The sequence below is a fragment of the Podarcis gaigeae genome (assembly GCF_964106915.1).
Source record: "Podarcis gaigeae genome assembly, chromosome: Z".
In the NCBI taxonomy this organism is placed as follows: domain Eukaryota; kingdom Metazoa; phylum Chordata; class Lepidosauria; order Squamata; family Lacertidae; genus Podarcis; species Podarcis gaigeae.
This window is the reverse complement of record NC_139691.1, coordinates 13,265,233-13,290,408: the sequence shown is the minus strand read 5'-3', so window position 1 is coordinate 13,290,408 and position 25,176 is coordinate 13,265,233. Positions and strand designations below refer to the sequence as shown.

The 25,176-nt window shown below is 44.7% G+C and overlaps 1 protein-coding gene across 9 annotated transcripts in view; it reads left to right on the top strand.

Annotated features, from left to right (window-relative positions):
- The window catches only part of PNPLA7 (patatin like domain 7, lysophospholipase), a 113,786-nt gene extending 88,635 nt beyond the window's left edge, over positions 1-25,151 (top strand). For 5 of the 9 annotated variants that reach the window (XM_083721162.1, XM_083721158.1, XM_083721156.1 and 2 more), the window contains 9 exons: positions 9,573-9,689; positions 12,718-12,787; positions 13,107-13,223; positions 15,100-15,248; positions 16,016-16,168; positions 16,744-16,854; positions 22,206-22,290; positions 22,795-22,898; positions 24,167-25,151. In XM_083721162.1, the coding sequence (XP_083577288.1) occupies positions 9,573-9,689; positions 12,718-12,787; positions 13,107-13,223; positions 15,100-15,248; positions 16,016-16,168; positions 16,744-16,854; positions 22,206-22,290; positions 22,795-22,898; positions 24,167-24,250 (990 nt within the window). In that variant the 3' untranslated portion in view covers positions 24,251-25,151. The remainder of the gene's footprint in view (positions 1-9,572; positions 9,690-12,717; positions 12,788-13,106; positions 13,224-15,099; positions 15,249-16,015; positions 16,169-16,743; positions 16,855-22,205; positions 22,291-22,794; positions 22,899-24,166) is intronic. The other 4 variants (XM_083721159.1, XM_083721155.1, XM_083721161.1 and 1 more) reach the window with 1 other exon arrangement.
- The last annotated feature ends 25 nt before the right edge of the window (positions 25,152-25,176 follow it).

Genomic DNA, 25,176 nt, shown 5'->3' with positions numbered 1-25,176 from the left:
AACCCAGAAATAGTACCTCGGGTTAAGAATTTTGCTTCAGGATGAGAACAGAAATCACACATTAGTGGCGCGGCGGCAGTGGGAGGCCCAGGTTAAGGTTAAGAACAGTTTCAGGTTAAGAATGGACCTCCAGAACGAATTAAGTTCTTAACCTGAGGTACCACTGTATACAGAATAAAGCATTTACAAACCGTTTTAAACAGTATTTCATTCATTCATATATATATATATATATATATATGTGTGTGTGTGTGTGTGTGTGTGTGTGTGTGTAATTTCCTTAGTTAAACAAGCTTGATTAATTGTTTCCGGTTAAGATAGAAAGTATCCCCATCCTGCTGAGCTGCTTGTTACATTGGTGCAGTAAGTTATCTTAATCTTAGAAACCAGCCTGCTCGTATGCTGAAGTGACCTCTAGGGGCGCTACGGAACAACAATTTTGACAGCAGAGGTTTTGACAGCTTGCCCCTTTAAATTTAAAGCTCTGTTGGACGTGAGCCTTTATTGACGAGTTCTAACGGTATGTGCTATGTGCCGTTATGCTTTGGAAGACATAAAAATACATTTATGGGCATGCATCTGTGAATTAAATGAAGTGGGGATCAGCACTCATGCCCACACTCACGTATCAGTGTCATCATTCTGGCATGCCAGAGGCACAATCAAAGCTGAGGGACACATTTCAACTAGGCGAAAGCACCCAGGGAGGGTGCAGTGCAGGGCTGGGGAGAGGTGTGGCCTTGGGGGAAGAGGGCGTGGCCTGAGTTCCCTCACCCCTGACTCAGATCCTTAGCTAGAAGAAGGTGACATAGTTAAAATATCGCTGTCTGTTTTCACACCCCTTTGTGGTGGAAAGCTACTGAGGCCATAAATAAGCTGGCAGAGAACGAGATGCTGGTCAGACCCGATGGGGATGGGGTTGGAAGGACAGTTCCCCAGGGGAGCTGTTCCTTGCTGTTCATGCCACACATCAATCGGAAAGCTTTTATGGCAGCATCTCTTTGCCAAGCCTCATGCAGAATAATAATAATAATAATAATAATAATAATAATAATAATAATAATTATTATTATTATTATTATTATTATTATTATTATTATTATTAATTGAATTTATATACCGCCCTATACCCGGAGGCCTCTACTATCCTTTTATTGGAAGGGTGGTGGGATGTTTCGATCAAGCTTTTAGTAGTGCAAAAGCAAAGGATTGGCTTAGATATGGAGAAAGGAGAGAATAAACTAAATGAAGATAAAATAATCGAAAATCCGAGAGAGATTAGGAAGAATTTCCAGAAATTTTATAAAGACTTATAAAAGAAAAAATAGTGGATTACCTGGAACAGAACAAATTACAGAAGATTCCGAATGACAAAAAGGAACAACTGAATTCTTTAATAATGAATATTGAAGTACAAACAGCTATAAAACAAGTGAAGAGTGGGAAAGCACCAGTCCAGATTGACTTACGGCAACATATTACAAAAAATTGAGTGAACAGCTGACATTACCCTTAAGAGAAGTAATAAATAACATCTTGAAGGGAAAGATTCTGATGACATGGAAGGATGCATACATAACATTGATTCCAAAGCAAGATACGGATTTACTTAAAGTTAAAAGTTATAGACCAATATCGCTGTTAAACAATTATTATAAGCTATTTGCTAGTATCTTATCAAATAGGTTAAAATAAATTTTGAAGGAGGTGATACACGAGGATCAAGCAGGCTTTTTTCCTGGTCAACAGATGAAAGATAACGTAAGAAATATAATTGGTATAGTAGAATATCTGGAGACCAGGAATGATAAGCAAGCTGCTTTAATGTTTATTGATGCTGAAAAAGCGTTTGATAATATCTCTTGGTATTTTATGAAGAAAAATTTGGAATTAATGGACATGGGGCAATCTTTCCTTAGAGGAATAGAAGCTAGATATTCAGAACACAAGGCAAGATTAATAGTTAATAATGTTTTAAGTGAAAAATTTGAAATAACAAAAGGAATAAGGCAGGGATGCCCGTTGTCATCTTATTATATATAACGGTCCTAGAGGTCCTGGCAAAGAACTTAAAAGTGAATGAAAGTGTAAAAGGAATTAGAGTTGGTTCCAGAGAATATAAATTAAAAGCCTTTGCTGATGAACTTGTATTAACATTAGAACCCTTATCCAGTGTACCGGAAGCACTGGAGAGGATGGAAGAATTTGGGCAATTAGCTGGTTTTAGACTTAACAAAGCCAAAATGAAAATGTTAGTTAAAAATTTAGATAGAGATAGGATAGAAGAGTTGCAACACAAGACTGAAATATTGATTGTTAAAAAGGTGAAATATTTGGGAATACGGTTAACTGCAAAAAATATTAATTTGTATAAGAATAATTACATACCTGTTTGGTATGGAGTGAAGAGAGATTTAGAAGTGTGGGGAAGGATGAAACTATCCCTTTGGGGAAGAATATCGGTTGTAAAGATAAATGTGTTACCTAAAATTTTGTTTTTATTTCAAACAATCCCAGTGATCAGCGGGGTAGGACAATTCAGGAAGTGGCAAAAAATATTATCAAAGTTTATCTGGCAAGGGAAGAAATGAAGAATTAAATATAAATTATATAAAGGAAAGAGGCGGATTCTCGTTGCCAGACCTGAAGATATATTATGAAGCGTCCTGCCTATGCTGGTTGAGAGATTGAATTTTATAACAGAATATAGATTTGTTAGATTTAGAATGATAGGATAACAGATATGGTTGGCATGCTTATTTATGGTAAGATAAAGTTAAAGTACATAGAGGATTCCCGAACCACACGATAAGAAGATCAATTTATGAGGTATGGAATAGATATAAAAGCTTGTTGGAACGGAAAACTCCTTGGTGGCTCTCACCAGTAGAAGCAATATCAGTAAAGTAAAGAGATTAAATATGAAAGGAAAGTGGGCCACATATAGTGATTTATTGATAGAAGCAGACAATAAGCTAAAATTAAGAACATTTGATGAAATAAAAGATTTAATGACAGATTGGTTGCAATATCACTAGGTAAATGATGTGTTTAATGAGGATAAAAAGAATATGGGCTTTAAAACTATAAGATCTGAGCTGGAAACAGAGTTGCTGGATGATTGTTGAAAATGTATAAATTATTGACTATCAGAGATCGCAAAGAAAGGAATATATAATAACAACAAGAAGACGAAGAAAGTAATAAAGAGACTATCTGGACAGATCTGGATAGAACTGTTTGATAAAAGCAGGAACAGAAGTGATGTTTTGATCCTCGTTCAGAGCTTGATGTATTGGTACCCCCAATAAATTTAAAAATTTGGCTGCATAATTTGGAATTATGATTTGGAAATAATGTGATTGGATTGGCCTGCTAATAAAAATTATGTTTTTTAAAAAAGAAAATGTATAAATTATTATTAGAATGGCATACTAAAGATGAAGAAGTTAAAGTGGTTATGATACAATGCGCTAAATATTTTGGTTATACAGTAGTACCTCGGGTTAAGAACTTAATTTGTTCTGGAGGTCTGTTCTTAACCTGAAACTGTTCTTAACCTGAAGCGCCACCGTGCCGCCGCCGCGTGATTTTTGTTCTCATCCTGAAGCAAAGTTCTTAACCTGAGGTATTATTTCTGGGTTAGCGGAGTCTATAACACGAGGCGTCTGTAACCTGAAGCGTCAGGTTCAGTGTAACCCAAGCTACCACTGTAATATTTAATTAGAATGATGGGAAAGGTTATGGAATGAAGGAATTAAATTTACTGCCTGTAGTGCATTAAAAGAGAATGTGTTGAAAATGATGTATAGATGGTATTTGACACCAACTAAGCTTTCTAAAATGTATAAAACAAAAAATAAGGAATGTTGGAAATGTAAAGAAAAGGAAGGGAATTTCTATCATATGTGGTGGACATGTAGTAAGGTGAAAGCTTTCTGGGAAATGTATATAAAGAGTTAAAGAAAATGTATAAAAAATACATTTGTTAAAAAATCAGAAGCATTCTTATAGGGTACAGTAGGCAAGGAAATTCCAAAAGAAGATCAAAAATTGTTTATGCATGCAACAACGGCAGCAAGAACTCTTTTAGCTCCAAAATGGAAACAACAAGAAATACCAATGTTAGAATAGTGGCAGATGAAGATGATGGAATATGCAGAATTGACAAAGCTGACCAGGAAAATCCGAAACCAGTGTGATCAAGCTTTCCAAAAAGACTGGAGTAAATTTATACAATATTTGAAGGACAATTGTAAACAATTAACAACACTAGTAGGGCTGATATAAAAAGACTTGTAATGACAATGATTATTACCTTTTTATATTTATTTAGAATTTCTGATAATTGGAATAAGTGAAATGTAAATAGGAAGAGGTACAAATGCTATGTCTTAGAAATTCATTATGAAAACCATGAGGCGGGAGGGAGGGAAGTCGATTAGCTGATATGAGCAAATAGTAAGGATAATAAATAAGGATGTATTTAAATATTATAAAATGGACGCTTAATAAAGGAAAATAACCTAAATGGGGCACCAAAAAGTTGTTATATCCAAGTGGTGATGGTTGGTGTCCATTTGGGATTGGTAGGGCAGAAGGCAGGGAGCCCAAGATAGTTGGTGCCAGAGAGCCACGGACTGGCAGAGCCATTCTAGTTTTAGTCTAGCCCCATTTGGAGGCCACCACATTAGGGAAGGAAGGCTGGGCTTATGTCTTGTCCACATCTGTTTGTTTTCTTTTTGTGACGTTTCTTATAACTTTCTCTTCTCTTTCTCATTCCACATGCTGTCATTTTGTGGGTAGGAGTGATTGACAGAGGTAATTCTTTGTATCTAGTAGTTTTTATTTTTCTTAAAATAAAACTCTTGGTGAACAGGAGTTCCAAGAAAAAAAGGGGGGGGTTGCTGAGAACACGCTCTGTGTTGGGGATTTTTTGGTTTCTCAGCACACCAGTCTCTGCTGCCAAAATTAAGAGGTTTCATACAAGGAACCTACGTCTGATAGCTCCGAACTGGGAGTGTTGCTTTTCCACCAAGCATATGCTTCGTGTCTGGCTCCATTGAGCATCCAGTTGCGCTATGTCTTCCTGTCACTTAGAAGCATTTCCCCTTTGATTTATCTAGTGAGAGAGGATTAGTTTCTAGGGGATTGCCAAGAGAGACTGTCAGGCCTGCCTTAAATGAGAGGGGAAAGAGAGATCTGCACCACTCTCTCCTCCAGAGTATTATTTTATTCTATTTTATTCAGTTCTATTCTATTCCATTCATCACCTCTGTATCTTGATTAATCAGACTGGAGCATCTCTAGCCCAAAAGTTAAATGATTTGGGGACCAATGGGGAGCCAGAGAACAACCTCCTGGTTTCCATTTAATTATTATTTTTTGTCCAAAGAGATGGAGAGAGGCAGGGGAACAGAACTCAAATGTTTCTGGTGAATTGCCAGTGACAGGATCTTCCTCCTTCACTTCTCACCATTTCCCATCTTCTAATATTGGTGTGGCAAGGAAGGGGGGGGGGCACCCAAGCCCTTCCTACTTCTGCTTTGCTTTAGAACTTTCTGCATCTGATATAAAGGAGCTCCAATGAGCAACTCTTCCCCCTCCCCCACCAATAACTTTCAGGTGTACAAAGCGGGAGAGGCTAGGATGGTCCCAGGTTGGCCATCCCTGGTGTAGTTGTCGCTAGATTTAGCTTTCATTAGGAAAACTTTTTCCAGGCCAAAAAGGGTTTTTTTCCGGTAAGTGGTAAGTTCTACAAAAGACATCCGCCTCCCAAAAACCCTTATCTTTTTGGCACTGTTTCACCCTTCCTAGCAGCTGTGGTTTTGTTTTGTTTTATAAAAGATGGTTCTTGCTGGCTACTTTATTCAGCGTATCAAAAACCACAGAGTTGGCACAGTGACATCAGCCAACAGGTTTGCAGCACCATTTCAAAGCCAAATCTCAGTGACGACAGTGCTTTCTAACCTGTATACTGAATGGGTAAACCTTTCCATCACACCAAAACAGTTGACCACACAATGAGGGGAGTGAAAAATCTTGATGAAATGTGTCCATTCATTTTGTCTCTGCCTTAGAGAGAGGACTGAAGCACCCCAGCAGGTTTCTTTGTTTCTGCCTTTAATTTAATTTAATTTAATTTAAATTTTAAAAGAAATAACCCGATGTATCTTACACAAGGGAATCGGTCCCAAGAGACCTTTAGAGGGGCATTGTTCTCTGCTTCTACTTATTGATTTGCTTGCTAGGCACACTTTGGCCCAGTAGCTGAATGAACAACAGCAACTCTCCCTGTTCGCAAAACTGGAAACTGACCAGCATGTCATGCATTGCAGAAGCTTTTCTGTACCCACCTGAGCAGGGGATGCAAACTACGTGACAGGAGCAGGGCCCAAAGGGAGCCAGTTCCTGACTTTATTTTGGGTGCTGGATTCTCATTTTTTGGCACTTAGCACTCCTAAGACTGCAGTGGAGGTTTGGCTGCAGAACAGGGGCTGCCAGCCAGAGAACAGCCTGGCCCTCAGGTCTCCACACTCTCTTGTCTTTGCTAAATAGCTCCCACCTGTTGCCCCATTGCTAAAACTGCCAGGAGAAATGACTGCAGGTCGAAAAGGCTTTTAGATATTTTTAGAAGTGCTTCCTCCCTGCCCACCCCACCCCCCCGCCACTTGTGAAAGAGCAGCACAAACCAGGTTGACGGGATTACTGAATAACAAATGGAAGGGCCATTTCTGACGCTTTTCCAGGCAACGTCTGTCATCTGGGTTTCATTTGTCAAGCCTTGAGTGCTCAGGGCTCAGGAACAAAAAACACAGTGGTTGGATAAGCTGAGCTGAAGCACTCACTAAGCCCCCAGGGGACAGAAGCTCTGTACATGTGGATTTGTTCCAGTTGCAGAACTGGACTTAAAACTCAGCTGGTGCAGAGGAAAGAGGACCCTTCTTTTCTGCCTCAATGGGTTCACTTCCGAGAGTGACAACTCCAGTTTTCTTGAGGGGGTGTTGTGTTTTCCCAGCTACTAGTTAGAGGGCCAGGAAAGATCCAGTCCACCCCCTTGTGAATCGCCCAGCATTATATAGTAAATCTGGCATCCCCTGTCAGCATAGTATGGAACATAAGCACTTAGAAGGAGGAGCATTTTTTGCAAAAGATGCCCCTCAAGAGTTGCATCAGTAATAAGATTTTTTCCTTTCTTAATTTCACATGAAGCAGCAATGCGAACACACACACACACACACACACACACACACACGTGTGAAATGCACAGAGGGTCTCCTTGCTGTTTTTCCCCTTAAAAGTGAAACTGAGTGTATGGGGAGGGGCTTTGTAATTCAGAGACTGAGCATCTGCTTTGCATGCAGGAATGCCTCAGGTTTTCCAGGTAGGGCTGCAAATGTCCCCTGCCCTGAAACCCTGGAGAAGTGCTGGTGGTGGTCAGAAAATACTGATCTAGATGTACCCAATGGTCTGACTCACTATAAGGCAGCTTCCTATGCAGCGGTGGCACACATGCGCTGCGCCCAGGGGTGGGGCCAGCTGCCCGTAGGGCGGGGCAAGCCAGGGCAGGATGCTCCACGGGGCCTCCGAGGAGTCTGCCTGCCTCCTCTCACTCAGCTGCCCTACAACTGAGGGGGAGGCATCGGGCGGACCGTTTGGGGCAGCATAGAGCCTGCGGGCGCCCAAGCCATCATGTCACTCCCAGGAGAGAGGCATGGCTCAGGCACACTGCAGGCCCCGTGGTGAGTGCCACCTGGCATTTTGTCAACCCCCCCTCAGTGGTGACACCCGGGGAGTTCCAACCCCCACCGCACCCCCTTCCTCCGCCCCTAAATCTGCTGTGCTAGCTGGGAGCCAGATACCATGATCCTGGGGAACAAGGCCAGGATCTACCCTGCAAGCCATCATTTGTTGGAAGATTCAGGACAGATAAAATAAAATTCCTATTTTTTCACGCAACATATAGTTAAACTATAGAACTTGCTCCAGCAGGAAGCCATGATGGCCACCTACTTGGAGGGCTTTAAAAGAGGATTGGACAAATTCATGGAGGAAAAGTCTAACAATGGCTACTTGGCATGACGGCATGTTTGGCCTCCCATCAGTGGGGAATGTTGCTGTTGTGCACAGGTGCTGCTTGTGGGCTTCTCATTAAAGCATCTAGACCAGGGGTTAGTAACCTTTTTCAGCAGGGGGCCGGAGCACCATCCCTCAGACCATGTGGTGGGCCGGACTATATATTTTTTTTGGGGGGGGGGGAAATGAACGAATTCCTATGCCCCACAAATAACCCATAGGTGCATTTTAAATAAAAGGGCACATTCTACTCATGTAAAAGCATGCTGATTCCCGGACCATCCGCGGGCTGGATTTAGTAGGTGACTGGGCCAAATCCGGTCTCTGGGCCTTAGTTTGCCTATCCCTAATCTAGACATCTATGGTTGGCCACTGTGAGAACAGGATGCTGAACTAGATGGGTCATTGGCCTGATTCACCAGGGCTCTTCTTATGTTCTTATGTTTGGTGGCTGTCCAGAGTGGGGTCTGTCCCATCCTCTTAACTGTATGCATCACATATGCTCTCTATCTATGAACTCTATATTAAATGTGCTTGGGAGTGGGGAGAGGGGTTATTGGTTTGTTCTTGTTTTTATTATGTATTTTGTGTTTCTATATTGTATTTTTTTGCTGCAAACCACCTTGAGATCTATAAATGAAGAGCGGAATACAAATAATAAAAAGTAAACAAACTATAACCCTTCCCTTATCTGATGTGGGGAGATAAATAGTGTTCCCCAAAGGGGTGTGTGGCTGTAGATGCTGCAATTCCACCTCCCAGCTGCTCAAACTATCCTTGGTGTAACAAACCTGAGACGAACCACTTAGCAAGCCCCTTTCCTCTTTCTCATATATCTGGGGGAAGGGCCATAGCTCAGTAGTAGAGCATCTGTCTTGCATGCAGAAAGTCCCAGGTTCAATCCCTGCTGGCATCCCCAGATATAGGGTTAACAGAGATGCCTGCTTGAAATCCTGGAAAACCGCTGCCAGTCAGTGCAGACAGTACTGAGCTAGATGGACCATTGGGGTAACTCAGTATAATAGAGCTTCCTATGTTCCTTTCTCTCCCTTGACTATTACATTTGTTTTGCTTCATAGATTGCTTTTAATATTGTTTAAGACCTGGAATTCTAAAACAGTCTGCCAGAGAAGCTTGGGTTCTTTGGGGAAACTTTCACAGTGTCTCCGATGAAAAATATCTGTAACAGAGAGCAAACTTCTCCAGATTGTATCAGCTTACCAGGCATGCAAGGGGTGATGGTGGTTGAGTGTATTCTGGGTGCACTAGGTTCACACACGGGGGCATTCAGATGTCATAGGCCGCCCCTCTAACAGCATGGATGCTCTGAAATATGTCCCAGAATCCTCTGTAGACTCATCAGTGCCTCGTGATTCTGTTAGGGTAGAAAGTTTCAAACTCTTTGCACTTCATTAGTTTAGGTGGAGGGGATTTTATCTCAGCTGGGTTTTTGGTGTTCTTTCTCAATATAAAAGGTAGCCTTGACTTCTCTTTAGAACATGAATTCGGTGTTCCGGACAATCCTGGACTTGACATACCCAATCACCTCCATGTTCTCCGGAGCCTCCTTCAATAATGGCGTTTGTAACATCTTCAAAGACAAGCAGATCGAAGTAAGTGACATGTGCTTCAAGCATGGCAAATGGTGGTGGCCAACCAGAGTGCGAACAGAAGACTGCAACAGGCTTACGAGGTTGGGTTGGCATCTCCCAGTAAGCTATTGTACAAGGGAAGGAGCCATCGCTCAGTGGTAGTGCATCAGCTTTGCATGCAGCAGGTAGTGCATCAGCTTTGCATTCCAGGTTTAATCCCCAATGGCATCTCCAGGTATGACTGAAAGAGACCCCCTCTGAAACCTCGGAGTGCTGCTGCTAGTCAGGGTAAATGATACTGAGCTAGATGAACAAATAGACTGACTTAGCATAAGACAACCAGCCTCTGATTAATCCAGCTCACTTTCCAACCAATCTTGGGAGTTGGGTCTGTTCTGAACCGCAAGCCTGTGCGGGTGGTGTGATGCAGGGATACCAAAGAAGGATGCCAAAATGGCCAGTTCTGGTGCTTTATTAAAGAAGGGTGGAAACTTACAAAGCCCCACTGCTGTTTCATACGCGGGTTGGTCACTGCAGCAGTGAAATGCCATCTTGACATGTTTGCAAAGTGCTAATATGTTAAGCATTACTTATACAAAAGACAGAATATGTCAGTTTAGCCAGAATCTTCCATCAATCCTGCTGATGTAGGCAAATGTGGCAAGTATCCAAGTCTCACAGATAGCTCCCCTCCCTAGGCCACGAACCAAGCTTCCGAAGCCCACAGATAAGCATGGCATCAAAGCAAGCCAATTAGTGTTTATCAAAGCAAGTAATGTGAGCTAATCCTTGGAACAACTACCAATTATTTTCAGGATTATCCTGACTACCAATATTGTGTTTGCAGGGCTTCTGGAACATTTTCACCTTTGATTCTACACAGATGCTTACTAGTGAAAAAGCCCACCACTGTGGCAATAACCGTCCCACCTGTGATGGAAGTTGTAGACCCAACAGCATCTATAGACCTGATATTGGACAAGTTTGTTTTAGAACCACAGAACCAAGTGGCTGCTTTAGCCTCTTTCAACAACACAATATGATAACAACACATATTTCAGGCACTGCAGCTGATCCCCTCTCTGAGCTGCCCCCCCCCATATTTTATCATTTATTTGTTTGTTTGTTATTGCAATTATATCCCATCTTCTCCAAAGAGCTCAAGATGGCACACATGTTTCTTCCCCTCCTCATTTAATCCCCAGTACAACCCTGAAGAGTAGGTTAGGCTGAGAGGGAGTGACTGGGCCAAGGTCACTCAGTGAACTTCATGGCTGAGTGGGAATTTGGACCCTGGTTTCCCAGGCCCTGTTCCAGCACTCTAGCCAATATGCCACACTTGTCATCATCATGATCATCATCGTCATCATCATCATCCATTCCCTCTTTGACTTTTTACCCAAGAAAGCCTTCTTTCACCCCTGCCTTTAGAAGCTTTCCCTACCAAGCAAGCAACACTCATCAGCTTGTTGCAGACCAGTCATTGTTTCCATGAGGGTGGGGGGTGGGGGGAAGAGATGAAACTTGAGCCCTCATGGGTTTAATCCACTTTATGTTGGAGTTGTTGCCTTTGCAGCAAGCTGGGTAGTAAGTAAACTACACTTTGTGTGGTTATCAATGTAAGCACATGCAACTCAGATGTGTATGCAGGAATGGGGAGGAGACACACCACTTCTGCCTTACGGCTGCTGTTGCAGATGTGCCCTGCAGGAGCATCTGTGGTGTTTGAAACATGCGCACAGATAGTATCTTCCATTTCCAACCTTTTTTTTTTCTGCTACAGATTATGTAGCCACTGCCAGTGCTTAATCAGCCCAGCTTTGAATTTCTTGATCCTCTCTATAGCTGTAAGGAAGAATCTGTATAATATATTGGTGTGTGGTCTTGGAAGGGGGCTAAAGTTCATCATGCAGGGATGGATTTAAGTTGTTCCAACCCAGATTGCGCCTCTGTGTGCCCACTAATCCAGCTCTGTACTGATGTTCCTTTATATATGTCCTCCCCCTCCCCCTGCCCCAATTGGCTCTTGCTTAAGGAGATTTTGAGCAGTCAGCATGCTCATTCCCACTGCTTCTCCATCCAAGTTTATTTCAGGATCACATTTTAAGTCCATCTCCTCTTGTCAAGGATGCTTTCCTGTGGCTTCCAGTTCTCAGTTGTTTATCTCTTGCAAAGATAAATGTTGCTTCTCAGAGTCCCATTCAGAAATGCCAGGAAATGTCAAGAGGATTGCTTTAATAATCCTCCCTCTATTTCTATTTCTATTGTTTACGTGTGAGTACCAAAGTGAACATAGCCGAAACTGCTCCACCCATGTGCAAGAGGGAAAGGCTCAGCAAGGGCCCAAGATTCACAGATACAACAAAATCTGGTGGGTGGGTTGGGGACAAAAAAACAGCAACCCAATGAGGCCTAAGTGTGCTCAGCGGCTACAGAATGCTGACTGACAGAAGGGTGGTGGAAAACATGGGGGATGGAATAGAGTATCCTAGAGGAGATCATAGTTGGCTGCTGGAGCCCTCGGCAAGAACGCTCCACACTGTCTTTTGGTAGACACACATTTCCCCAATAGAATTAAAATGAGGTGTGCTTTTTATACTTGGAAATAGTTTACAAGTGTAGAAGAAGCAACTACCAACCCTCAAAGGGCATGCTATTTTTCTGCATGACTCTCTAACCTAGGTGTGCCTCCAGATTGCAGGAATTCTGAAGAGACGGTGTCATGCTTGTCACTTTCATTAATGATGTTGATGCTTGGGGGGGGTGGGGGAATGAGTTTATTTGCTGGATCTCCCCACTGAAAGTGTTTAGTCAGTTGTACCTAGTCCCAAAAAATATGGAAGAACAGTTTGACTTTGTCAAAAGCTAATTGGCCTGCCCTGCTTCCTGCGACTCATGCAGAGGTATAACCAACATATTCCTGTGTGGTTGGTTCTGTCTGCCGCTTTGGGTTTTTTATATTTTTTAATACTAATTTATTTTTCATGGCGCACTCACACACGCAGTTTGGGAATTGGCGTTTTTTAACAAGTTGCTTTCTGTGCTGTAGGATCTTTGGATTCCTTACTTCATCATCACAACAGATATCACTGCCTCAGCAATGAGAGTCCACACAGATGGTAAGTATATCTGTGAAGAGCCCACAGTGCTTGTCTCATTTAAAGCAGCTGAAGCCCTTGGACCACTTTCCCACTGTACTTACAGCATAGGTTTGAAGTTCCCACAGATGCATTCGAGGGCTGGGTCTCAGACTATGTTGGCTATGTTCTCTCCCCACTATCAGTGCACCTCTGAATGCCAGTTGCCAGGAATCACAAGGGGGGAAAGCTGTTGTTGCACTCAAGAAGTGGGGCTGGTTGGGTTAGAGAGGAGCAGTTTGGCTGCTGCTGCTTTTCCTTCAGAGAAGATGGATCCTTTCTCTGACTTCCCCCCTGCCAGGCTGCCTGTGGCGGTACATCCGGGCCAGCATGTCACTTTCCGGCTACTTGCCCCCCCTCTGCGATCCAAAAGACGGACATCTCCTGATGGACGGAGGCTACATCAACAACCTCCCAGGTACTGATGTAACTGCAACCTATTTTCTGCTTATTTGCAGCCGGATCTTACTTCTAGCCCCAACTCCTGAATTTATTGGGGGGGGGGGTTGCTACTCGCGGAGATATAAATTCAAATTTTGAGACTTACATATGGTGGGAAGAGAAGATCAAACTGTACAGAGGCTCTAATTGCATCCTTTTTTAAAGCTGCCTGGTTCAGTGTGTGGGCTGTGTGTCCCTGCTGATCCCCAACACCCCAAATATTTGCGATAGGTGTCCCCATTAACCTTCACCCACTCCCAGTCTTTTCAGAAACAAGTTTGCAGCCAGGGACATGAGAGCAAGTTCCTGAATGAGATTGAAGACTCTGAGTAAGGAGTGCAGCTGCACACAAAACACACACACACAAGTTGAGTGTGGTACCTGTGCTCCTCCAGCCCAAGGATGCTTCCTTGCCCAGTTCTCTGACTCTGAGGACTCCCATCACAGAAGCCTCAGTACAACCAGAGTTTCCCATGGGCACCAGCTTGGCCACTGTGAGAACAGGATGCTGGACTGAATGGGCCATTGGCTTGATCCAGGAGGGCTCTTTTTGTGTTCAGAGTCTTCCCCATGCCATCTGACTGGAACAGGATAGGCCCCCTTTACCCTCAAAAGGCACCTTTCAATGAAGGCAGGGTTTGCAGCTGGGACTGAACTGCTGCTCCTTTATAAGGCTCAGCCTAAGGTCGGCTATTGCTGATGTATTCAAACCCTATGAAAGAAGGTTAGCCAGAGGAAAAACTGTGTGTTTATGTGAGAGATTGGCTTTAGTTCATTTAGTGAACTTTATGATTGAGTGGAGATTCAAATGCAGGGTCCCCTTGTTCCTTTTCCAACACTGTAACCCAGCCATCTCCAACATACTGGTCATTGTTGGTCTACAACTCCCATCAATGCCAGCTAGTACACCCAGTGGTCAGGGGTTGATGGGAGTTGTAGTCCAATAACATGGAGGGCTACTGATCTTCCCAATCTCTCCCTATGGGCCCCCTCTCTTTCCCTGTTTTATCGTCAAACAAACCTTGTGTGATGGGTTAGGCAGAGTGATTGTCCCAAGGGTGCATGCTATGAGCTTCATGTGTCCAAGTGAAGATTTGAACCCAGGTCTCTGCATTACCGGTCTGACACTTTCATCACACCAGCCCTCAACTTTGTTGTGGTTAAGAGGAATAAATAGCAATGCTGAGTGCTCTTGAAACATGCCGGTATGGAAGCATCTAAAATTAATACTTTTTTGTGTTTCCTCCTTTTTATATAAAACTTGATTCCCACTGCCCTTCAATAAAGGGAGCAGGGAAAGGGGGGTGAAGGAAGTGAGGGTACAAGTAGGCTTATCCAAATGTCTCCTGACCGCTCACAGTGATGTTCCAGGTACAACGTACCCTGGTAGCCTTTAAACCCTGCTGAGCATCTTCTCCACCAAGTGGAATCGAAAATGACATACCTGTCACGATTTTGTGGGCCTCTTTCACTTTGCTGTTCCTCTTGTCTTCTCACCCTCGCCTCCCTGAGGGATACTGAGTCACTGTTCTCTGCAAAGGGCCTTTTCTTTCTCCCGTCAGGAGGAGAAATGCTTTTTCATGTTTGGGTTTAGAAGTGAATTACTGGAACAAAGAAGGCCTATAAATTACCCTAATTCTGCTGAGAGGGAAAGAATCTTCTGAGAGCATTTTGGAAGGTAAAATTGCCCTCCTTGGAGCAGCGCCCACAAATGTCCAGCGTGGATGATGTGTGGCAAAGACCCTGCCAGAAATAATGAACTCATGCCAAGCAGTAGGCTGCCCAGCCAGCAGAGTAGAAGGTGTTCTAGGAAGGGGGCAGGGGATGATTCTTTGTTTTTGTCACCCTGACAGCGGATGTTGCTAGGTCTATGGGGGCAAAGGTGGTCATTGCCATTGATGTGGGGAGCAGGGATGAGACAAACCTCACCAATTATGGCGACGCACTCTCTGGCTGGTGGCTGCTGTGGAAGCGGTGGAACCCTTTGGTGGAGAAAGTGAAGGTATGCCTAGGATAGAATTGCCCCTAAATAGCTGCTAGCCCAATCATCTGTGGCAATTTGTGGTTGATTCCAGGGGATCAGGCAAAGGTTTGGGGGGGGGGTTAGTGTTATACCTGGAAAGGTTTTTAACAGCCTGAAAGAGAACTATGCCTTTTAATTTTCCTAACACCGATTTGGGCTGGTTGTTATTATTTCTTTCTGAGCTAGTGACCATTTGTGATAACATATTTGCAAGGCTGCATTAGAGTTCACAATGACCCTTCAAAGCTTTGATTGCACAGATGGAAAATAAGTCCGTACATGCTGTTTTCCTCCACGTCATGCCATGATGAGGCCAGACAGACATGGTTGTAACCTGTGTATGTTGTGCCATGGCACTAAATATCTGACAGAGTAGCCATGTCTTCACCACCCACCCACACAAGCCAGTTTCAAACCTGCTTTAAATGTCATGGCTCCATGCCTAGAGTTGCAGTCCTCTGAGAATTACTTTCATTAAAGGGATTAAGGCTCTACCATGACAAATCCTGTGTAGATAAACTGCAACACCCATCATCCACACTAGATATAGCCAGGAATGACTGGTTGTCGTATGGCAACATCTGGAGAGCTGATATTCTCCATGCCTGATTTATAGCACACTCACTAAACAAATTCCCAGGGTTTGGGGTCTGGGAGGTTATAGAAGTTAGAATTTCGGTCAGCCAAGATGGGTGGTGCTGCCCATTCTCTTGTGGGAGCTTAATGATACTTGACATTTTTGGCAGGTGCTGAACATGGCCGAGATCCAGACCCGGCTTGCCTACGTGTGCTGTGTCCGGCAGCTGGAGATGGTCAAGAGCAGCGAATACTGTGAATACATCCGGCCACCCATCGATCGCTATGGCACCTTGGACTTCGGGAAGTTTGATGAAATCTGTGTGCGTTGGGGTCCGAGGAAGCTAAGGCAGTGGGGGAGAGGGGTGCCTTCTTGGCTTGGCGGCCTCAAATTACTTGCTTGTCACAAGATTCCCCCCCCCCCTGTATGTCATGCCTTTTTAGATTATTAGCCTGATGAGAGGGAATGCCCCCGCTTTTCATTTTAAAGTGATCTTTAAGGTAACCCCAAGGATCAGGATTAAAATTAATCCAATAAAACCAGTCTTAATAGCTGAAAAACATTCCAGTGAGAAACTTGTCAGTAACTAGTTATAACAAATGGAGCTATTTTGAATTCAGCAAAGAGCCATCAGCAAGCGTTGGAGCCATCCCACATGCCCCAGCCCCATGCAAAAGACACAGGCAAAAGGGACTTACAGCAACAGGCTTGTGAGCAAGAGACTTTGCAACAGAAACCTTTTTCTTCTTAACATAGTTCAGCAACACATTTCAGAAGAGCCATGAGGCGAATGGGCTCCATTTCTGTCCTCTAGGGCTGCCACAGGAAACCAGCTCAGCTATAGTGGCTGATGGTTTCCTTCCTTCCTTCCTTCCTTCCTTCCTTCCTTCCTTCCAGGAGGTGGGCTATCAGCACGGGAGAACAGTATTTAATGTCTGGTGCAGGAGTGGTGTCCTGGACAAGATGCTGAAGGACAGACAGGAACTCTGCAAATCCAAGCTTCCAGGAGTGAGTATCCCAGTGGCTCTTCCTAGCGTCCTTTTTCAAATTATTGCTCTCCTAACATGATTGCTTCGCAAAGCTCATAGTGGTTTTATGGCAGAGGGTTTGTTTGCTTTTAAATATGCCTCTTGGGTCCTCTGGAGAGAAAATCCTGGATTGCAATGGTGACTGGCACCCCTTGGGAGTGGTAGTGTGGAAGGCAGGGAGACCAAAAGTAGGTGGAGCCAGCCACTGATTGGCTGTAAGTAAGAAGGCAGGCAGGTGAGAGCTGATTGTGGTTGGTGGGGCAATGCCCCATTCGCTTTAATAGACCAGTTTCAACTGCTGGACCATGTCACTAGTTGCCATAAGAGTCTGTGCTGAACCAACGCACTAACACATCCCCGACTTACAAAGCCAGTGTGGTGCAGTGGTGTTAGAGTGTGAGGCTAGGACCTGGGAGACCTGGGTTCAAATCCCCACTTGTCCATAAAGGTCACTGTGTGACCTTGGAACTGTCATTGCCTCCCAGCCTAAGCCACCTCCCAGGGTTGTTGTGGGAATTAAACGAGGAAGGGGAGAACTCCTTGGAGAAAAAGGTGGGACATAAAAGGAGTAAGTAAGTAAGTAAGTAAATAAATAAATAAATAAATAAATAAATAAATAAATAAATGTTATCACAGTCATCTAATTGCAAGCTACCTTCTGACATGGTCTTGTTTTAAAAAGCAGGCAGAGATTCAGAGTAAACAAACAAATAAATTCTTCTTTGTGTATTCTGCACTATCTCCAGAGGCTTACAGCAAGTAGCAATAGATTGTGTTTAGAATGATAGGTGGGGTGGGGTGGAGATCTCATTTTAAAACCGAGTTTTTAAAATATGAAAGATAAACACCTCACCCTTCTCTTGATTTAGCTGCAGGTCTTCCCTGCAGAACTCACGGCTCTGAATCTCCATAGGGAGCTACACGCTTGAGAGGCTGCTGTTGAGAGCATCTGGCTTTACGCACCTCCGTTAATTGAACATGGTGCACAGGAGGTGCTGTGAAGAGAGAGCTTTCATTCGATCTCTTTCAGTCATGGTAGGATAAAGTGGACAGGGAAAGAGGCTGATGCCCCAAGTGATCTAATTTTCTCTGTGGGTTAGAGTAGCCTAGGGTCACATTGAAAGCACATGGCTTCCCCCCAAAGAATCATGATCTGTAGTTTACGCCCCACAGAACTACAGTTCCCAACACCCTTAAGCTACAGTTTGTAGGATTCTTTGGGGAAAGCAATGTGCTTTAAATGTATGGTGCATATTTGCACCATATCTCAGTGAGGCTTGAATGTCTTGTGGATTCCCCACTCTTCCACCCCATCTCTCCATAACTGCTTCTGGGTTTTGGGAACATAATTATTTAAGTGATTGCAGCATCTCCTGTGTGCTTCCCTCTCTGCCGGTTGTGACTTATGCAGTTGCCAGGGGTCTCCTGCAGGATCAGCCTCCTGCCACCCCTTTGACTGTTAAGAGCAGGCCCCAGACAGAGTGCTATGGAAATGAAATGGAGACCTGGAAAGTCACCCAATATACAACTAGCTACACACACCAGCTGGGAAATGGGGGCTGCCTTGCACCGGAGCTGATCCAGTGGCAGCTGGTTCCGTTGTCTATGTGTTGTAGGGCATGGCATAATTAATGCTAAAAATAAGTTCCATGCCCAATCAGATTTTTACCCCAAGAAATGCTTAATTTTATAACATATTATGCTCATTGAGCAACTTTGTAAAATTTATCTCCCCTTGCATATTTTATCCTGAATAGTTGATGGAGGGAGGGGCAAGGCCTTAGAGCCCTAGTCACTAGGAATCTCTTTGAGCTACCCTTTGGCTTCTGAAATGCCTCACGTGTTTCCAAGCTTATCTTCACAGCCATGAGATCTAGTTGCTCCTTTTTAAAAAAGGAGATGTTAGAACCTGCTGCGCTGGGTTCTTAGGAAGATGAGAATCTGCTTTCAATCTCCCATGCCTTCTACATCAAAGAAGTAAAAATGCCGTGACTTCTTCAGAATTGCTGGATAACACAGCCCTGGATGCAGTGCATGAATGTTGACAATCCAATATAAATTTAGTGGCAACTCAAACCTAGATATGTAAAATATATCCTCCTCCCCCGCACCCTTCATGCTTGTTTTCAATTTTTTTATATGTGCAAGTGAATGCTGTTGACTGTCAGCATTCTCCAGCATCCCTCTGAGTTCTTGACAGTGAACAATGTGCCCTGGATTGGAGCATTGAGTCACCACATTTTGAATGTCCGCTGTAATACGGAGATAACATATCTCATTAAAGGACCTGCCCTTTGTAGCAGGGGATTGATCTTACTGCCTCGTGCCTCAGTTCAATAGCTCTTAGCCAGCCAGCGGAGTGGCCTCTGTAACTATTTTTAAGATTTAGTGACTCTTGGGCTGGCAGCCTTTAATTAATGCTCCTGCAACCAGATGTTCCCTTCCTTCGCTGCAGGGCATCTGATCCTGGCCTTCTGGCATTGCCATAGCTCTCTGTGGCTTGGCTCAAGCGCTCCCTCTTCCAGTCTCCTAGATAGGGGCAGGGGAGCAGCTAGGTCAGGAGTACAGCCTTCACCCAACCTGGTGCCCTCCAGATGTTTCAGCTTGCAACTCCTATCCCTTGTGCCTTGCACCCGAAGCATCCTAGTGAGCTCGTAGCAGATGACATTTTTCATGCATCACTTTCAGTCTCCTAGCCCCTGCACTGCCCCAGCCCTCCCTGTTAGGCTTCATTTTCCAGCATGAAGTTGAACATGCTATTATAATTGCCGGGGGGCGGGAGCGGGGAATATATTCATATGAGGCCTTCCCCCAGGTGCCTCCTCTGAGGGAGGTTCGGAGGGTTTATCATCTTATTTTCATTTGACTTCCGGGTCGGCGCCATCGCCGAATGGCGGGCTCCCTCCGAGCTCCGGAGGGAGCCGGCTTGGCAGGGGCTGGGTCCTACCGCACCGGCGATGCGGGGACCCTTAAAAACCACGGCCAGATTGAGGCCGTGGACATGGAGACTCGGCTGGCACCGTTAGCGCTCTCCCGACTCGTGAAGGAGCCTTTTTAAAGGCTACGGATCGGGTGCCGGGGAGAAGCGTGGTGCTTTGAGTTCTCTGCTATCCCTGCCGAGCGCAGCTGCATGCCATCCGGCGGAGAGCGCTGACTTCTTCTATTGAAAATTCGGCTCTAAAGAAGAACCCGTGAGTAATTGGAATATGGACTAAAAAAAAAAGGGGATAAATTTTTTAAATTCAGAGCGAACGGGGGAGGTGGAAAAAAGGAAGTCAGCCTACCCCTAAATTGTAGAAGAGCCAAAACAAAGGACTGGACAACTAAGATCGAGTGTAACCTTATCTTGCCGAATCAGCAACTTCGCGAGGGAAAATTATAAGATTGAGCTGGAGGAGAAAAGTGGAATTGTTTTAAAAAAAAACAACCCCCCCGGAATCCCTGGAGCGATTCGTGAAACTGCCTGGAGAAAAGTGATGTAGGTTTTGACAGCTGTCAAAGAGCTGTCAAAAAGGAAGATTAAAATAGAGACTTTGTTATGAGGACTTTGCCGGTTATATTTGTTACAAATTGAATACAAACTGTTTTAAATATCGGTCAACAAGCTACTTGGTCTGGTGGATGTGATTCTGGAAGGGAACTTTGTTACTGCAATCCACCTAGAGGAGCCGAGGGACATTGCATGTGTTTTTCACAGGAAATGTGAACAGCTGAATGGAACTTTCAATCTCCTGGGAAACTGCAGGAATGGAACACTATTTTGTCTACAGAGGTCTACACACTACAGGAAACAATGGAACTATTTGTTGGAAAATGAAAGGAACATGATGTAATGCTTTGCTTCATGAATAACAAACCTCTGCAGAGACACTAGAAACTTTTGGAAAAAGAACATTTCTGTGGGAGAACAGAGAAATTAAAAGGAGGAGAATGATTGATAAGAACAAGGAAACAACAAGAACTGGACAGAACTGGGGGAACATTTGGGATATTCAAGTTTGACAAGCTTATGGATACAAAATTGGAGTTTTTACTCCTGGATATAAAAACCTGGATAGAAGAAATGGGCCCTTATTTGATAGACTCCTTCTACGATTGGACATCCGTAATTAAAGACTGGCAAAGAACCGGAGGGACATAGTGTAATGTGGGAACTCCAGGAAGATATTAGAAGTGGAGGGATAGGTGAAACGCAAAGGGGAAAGAGGGGAGGGAAAATTGGAATCCAAAGGCTGTAAAATTATTATTCATATTTATCTTATTTTTATCTGTACTATGTTTGAAAGGGGGAAACTCGTGGAAGGGTATAGATCGATCTTAGGGGATGAGAATTTGGATAAATTGGGTTATTGACGAAGAGTGTAATTTGGGGATAAGAATTTGTTGAATTTAATTGCTTATTTGGAAGATTTGGAACACAAGAGGGGGTAGGGAGGGGAAGTCCTAGTTATTGGCAATAGATTGGATTTAATTTGTTTTGATTTGTTATAATTTGGAAAACCTTAATAAAAATTATTATAAAAAAATAAATAAATATCATCTTATTTTCATTTCTTGCCTTTATATCAAACCTTCTTCTCCAAGGCGCTGAAAGTGTCATCCAGTGTTCTCCGCTCTCCTCATTTAATCCCCACAACAACCCTGTGAGGTGGGTGCAGCTGAGAGGCGGTGACTGCCTCAAGGTCATACTCGGTGAGCTTCATGACAGGGTGGGAACCCTGGTCTCCCAAGTCCTAGTCCAACTGCACTATCACTGGCTCTCACACTGGGTTGCAACAAGGGGAAGGGCCTTTTCAGTTGTGGCTCCCCTGCCTGTAGAGCACTCTCCCCAGGGAGGTCAGTGTGGCGCTTTCACAAACGCCTTTTTGGCTCCAGGTGAAACCTCTTGTCTCACAAGCACTTGGCAAATCATAATACTTTGCTGGCTGTTGATGCTGTTGTTTTTGCTGCTGCTTTATCAGCTTCAGGCTTTCTTCGGGGTTTTTTTTTGTTTTGTTATTTTATTGTAATGCAGTACTCTTTCTTTGCAATCTTATGTCATGCTTTCTGCTTTTAAAATTCTGAAAGCCGCTTGGAGGCTCTTCACGTGTGTCAAGCAACTAATAAATTGAATTAATAACAATAAAGAACGTAATGGATGAAGACACCCTTGGCAGTGGCAGCATGAACAAGTGTCAGCGGGAAGAGGGCGGCTGCACTCAGGTGTCCCTTGGGAGCTTCCTCTTTGGGGCATCTGGTTGGCCACTGTGAAAACAGGATGCTTGATGAGACGGGCCACTGGACTGACCCAGAAGCCAGGCTCTTCTTAAGCATCCATCTCTTCTCTTCCAGGTGGTGACCTGTCCCACAACTTCTTTCACAGACCTGGCGGAAATTGTCTCCCGAATTGAGCCAGTCAAGGCTGTCATAGTGGATGGTGAGTTGCGGGTGGGGATCACGGCTGCACCAAAAACCAAAACTCCAGTTCCTTTCTTTGTTGTGTTCATGTTTTTTGGGGGGGCGGGGTTGATGCAGGTGGGCGATGCCCATCCATGTAGCCCTTGGGTTCCTGCTTTTCCTGCTGTCCCCTCCCCCAGAGGTGACCCAGCCATCTTGCTGCCTGAGATGAAACAGGAATTGCCACCTCCCGCCCCACTAAACTGCACCCCACTTCCACCGCCAGCCCTTGCCAAGCTCAGTGGGAGCCAGGGTGCTCCACAAAGTGTTGCCATTCATTTGGCGGGAAAGACAAGTGGCAATGCCACACACTGGAACACCTTCCTCTTGGTGACAGTGGAAGCAGTTGGGCAGGCAGAGGGCTGCCTCTTGCACTTCCATCACCTGAGGCAGGTGCTTCACCCCACATCATGGGAAAACCAGCTGTGCCTTCCCCCACCTCTGGGCTGAATGAGTCTCTCCCCCTTACCTGCCTTCTGTTCAGATGAGTCCGACTATCAGACAGAGTATGAGGAGGAAGTTCTCGGCAGCCACAAGGACGACTATGTCAATTTCCTGAGCAACCACACTGAAGACGACTCCGACTCCGTAAGAGCTCCCCTGGGCCCTACTGGTTTGGCCACTGTCTTCCCATAATGCAGTGGAGCCAATACAAGAGGGAGGTGGAGCTTATCTTGCCAAAAGGGGTCTTAGACATCATTACGTGACTAGAAGGCTTCCACTGGCTCCTCAGTTGCAAGGGAAAAAATATTCTGTAAACATTCAGGGGTAATCTTTATATCTCAGAACATGTTCTAGGAGTGGGATTCAGAGATGGAAAGGGTAGAATTCTGTTCCTGTTATGCTGCTTTGTGACCTTTAGAGCTGTGAAGACATACTTGCTACTGTGTGAGCTATATCTAGTGAAAAACTACACACACGCACACCACTCTAAACCTATAAGGAGTAGAGGCAACAGTAGGGTATCTCAGATGTGGCTGCATTTACCTTTGCAATTATGAGGACTAGAAACTAAGGTGTACCTATGAGAGGTGTTCTTTTTTCATAAAAACGAAATCTGCAATTGTGGGCTGCTTGAAATACCTTCCCAGTGACTACAGGCTGAAGCAAGTTTTTTGAACTTGGTAAAAGATATCTGACAGAGAAACATGATAGAGATGGTAGGTGTTATGTGTAGTAAGTGGCGAGAGACAGAAGTTTTTCCCCCTTCTCCGTCTCTCCAAATAATTCTACCCTGCATCACCCACTGAACACAGGTTGATATAACAGCTAGAAAAATCAGGATGCTGACCTAGATTGGGGCCAGGGAGCTGCCTTACGTTGAGAAATTTATTCTGTCAGCGGCAACATACCTGGGATGCTCATGGGCAGAGGCAAAAGTAGGCCACCTTTGTACCACCGCCCTGCGCTCTCTCCCCCCTCTCCCCGCCCCTCTGCGCTGTGCTAGGAGAAAGAGGCTTCTCTTTCTCCCTGCTCAGCAAAGAAATTCTGCCCCTTCTCCTCCTCTGGCAAGTTGCTTGGCTCTGGCAGGGTAAGACCAAGCAATAGGGCTTTGGCAGGGAGACCACTTCCCAGGTGAGAATGTCAAATGAGCCAGGTTCAGCAGATCCTCGCTCTTGGGGGGGGGGGGGGAATGTGATCCAGCAGGGTTCTGCTTTTTACAGTCTTAATGATGCCAAATTGCACACAGCACACTCCCAAGAAGCTCAAGAGGCATACAGCTCATGCTTGCTCCTCCCTCTTACATGTGAGCTTTTGGCCCTGGAGGGCAGAGCCCAGAGGGGAGCCCTTTGTCAGTGACCTCTGGGGCCTAACAGCGTGAGTGAAAACCTTTTGTCTTCTTTTCTTGCTCCTAGCAGGACCAAGAAGTCCGGCGCAGAAAGCGTATCAGCATCATCAGCCAGGACAGCCAAGGAAGCAGTGGTACCGAGCTGAGCTGAGCTGCTTTGGGGGGCTCCCAAGTGGCTCAGGAAATCCTTTCCCATTCATTACAAAGCCTCCTCTCTTTGCCATTACAACGCTTCCTTGTTCTGAGATGAAAGTGGTGCCTTTTTTTCATTCTTTCTTTCTTGCCTAAACCCAGCATGGGTAGCAAGAGTGAAAGGGCTCCTGACCATGGCTAAACTCTCCCCTTCCACCATTTCTCAAATGCAGCTCTCCAGAAACCTTTCACCAGCAGCTTGGCCCAAACAGAGCCCAGGGCAGCACTGAATTCCTGCAGGCTGGGCGTGTGGAGTGAACAGTGCATTTTGTATGCCTGTTTGTCCTTGTGAACAAGATGGCGACAGCAGAGAGAAAGCGAGTGTGCATGTCTGTATTTTTAAAGGGTGGGTGGAGAAGGGGGTTTCAGCACTCTTAAATTACTGTTCACCCCCCCCCCCCATTTAGTTTTTGAACCATCATCTGCAATGGGAGGGAGGGCATGTGTGAAAGGTTTTGCCAGCAATTAGTAAGAAGCCTGAATGTTAGCATGCAGAATGAGTCTGGATGTTTCTTGCTCGACTCCAACACGGTGTGAAAACAAAACCATCTGTTGGGAGCTGTGTTGCCCAGCAGTGGTTGTGGCAAGCAGTCTCGCTAAGAAGATTGAGATGCCTTAGCTGGTCCTGCTCTCCACAGCAGAGCAGGGAGAAGGACTTTTCTTGCCCTTCTGCCTTTCTCTGAAGCTCCGTATGGGAGTCCTTGGCTCACTTGACACTTGTGGCATTTCCACACAGAGGGGGGCACTCCTGCCTCTGGCCGTCTGGACAACCTTGTTCCATCTTAGCAATGTTGGGCTGTCTTGTCGCTCTGTGTGTTCAGATGTTTTTTTTTTTTTAAATAAAAATCCAACAACTTGAACCTCTTTTGTGCTGTTGGCCAAATT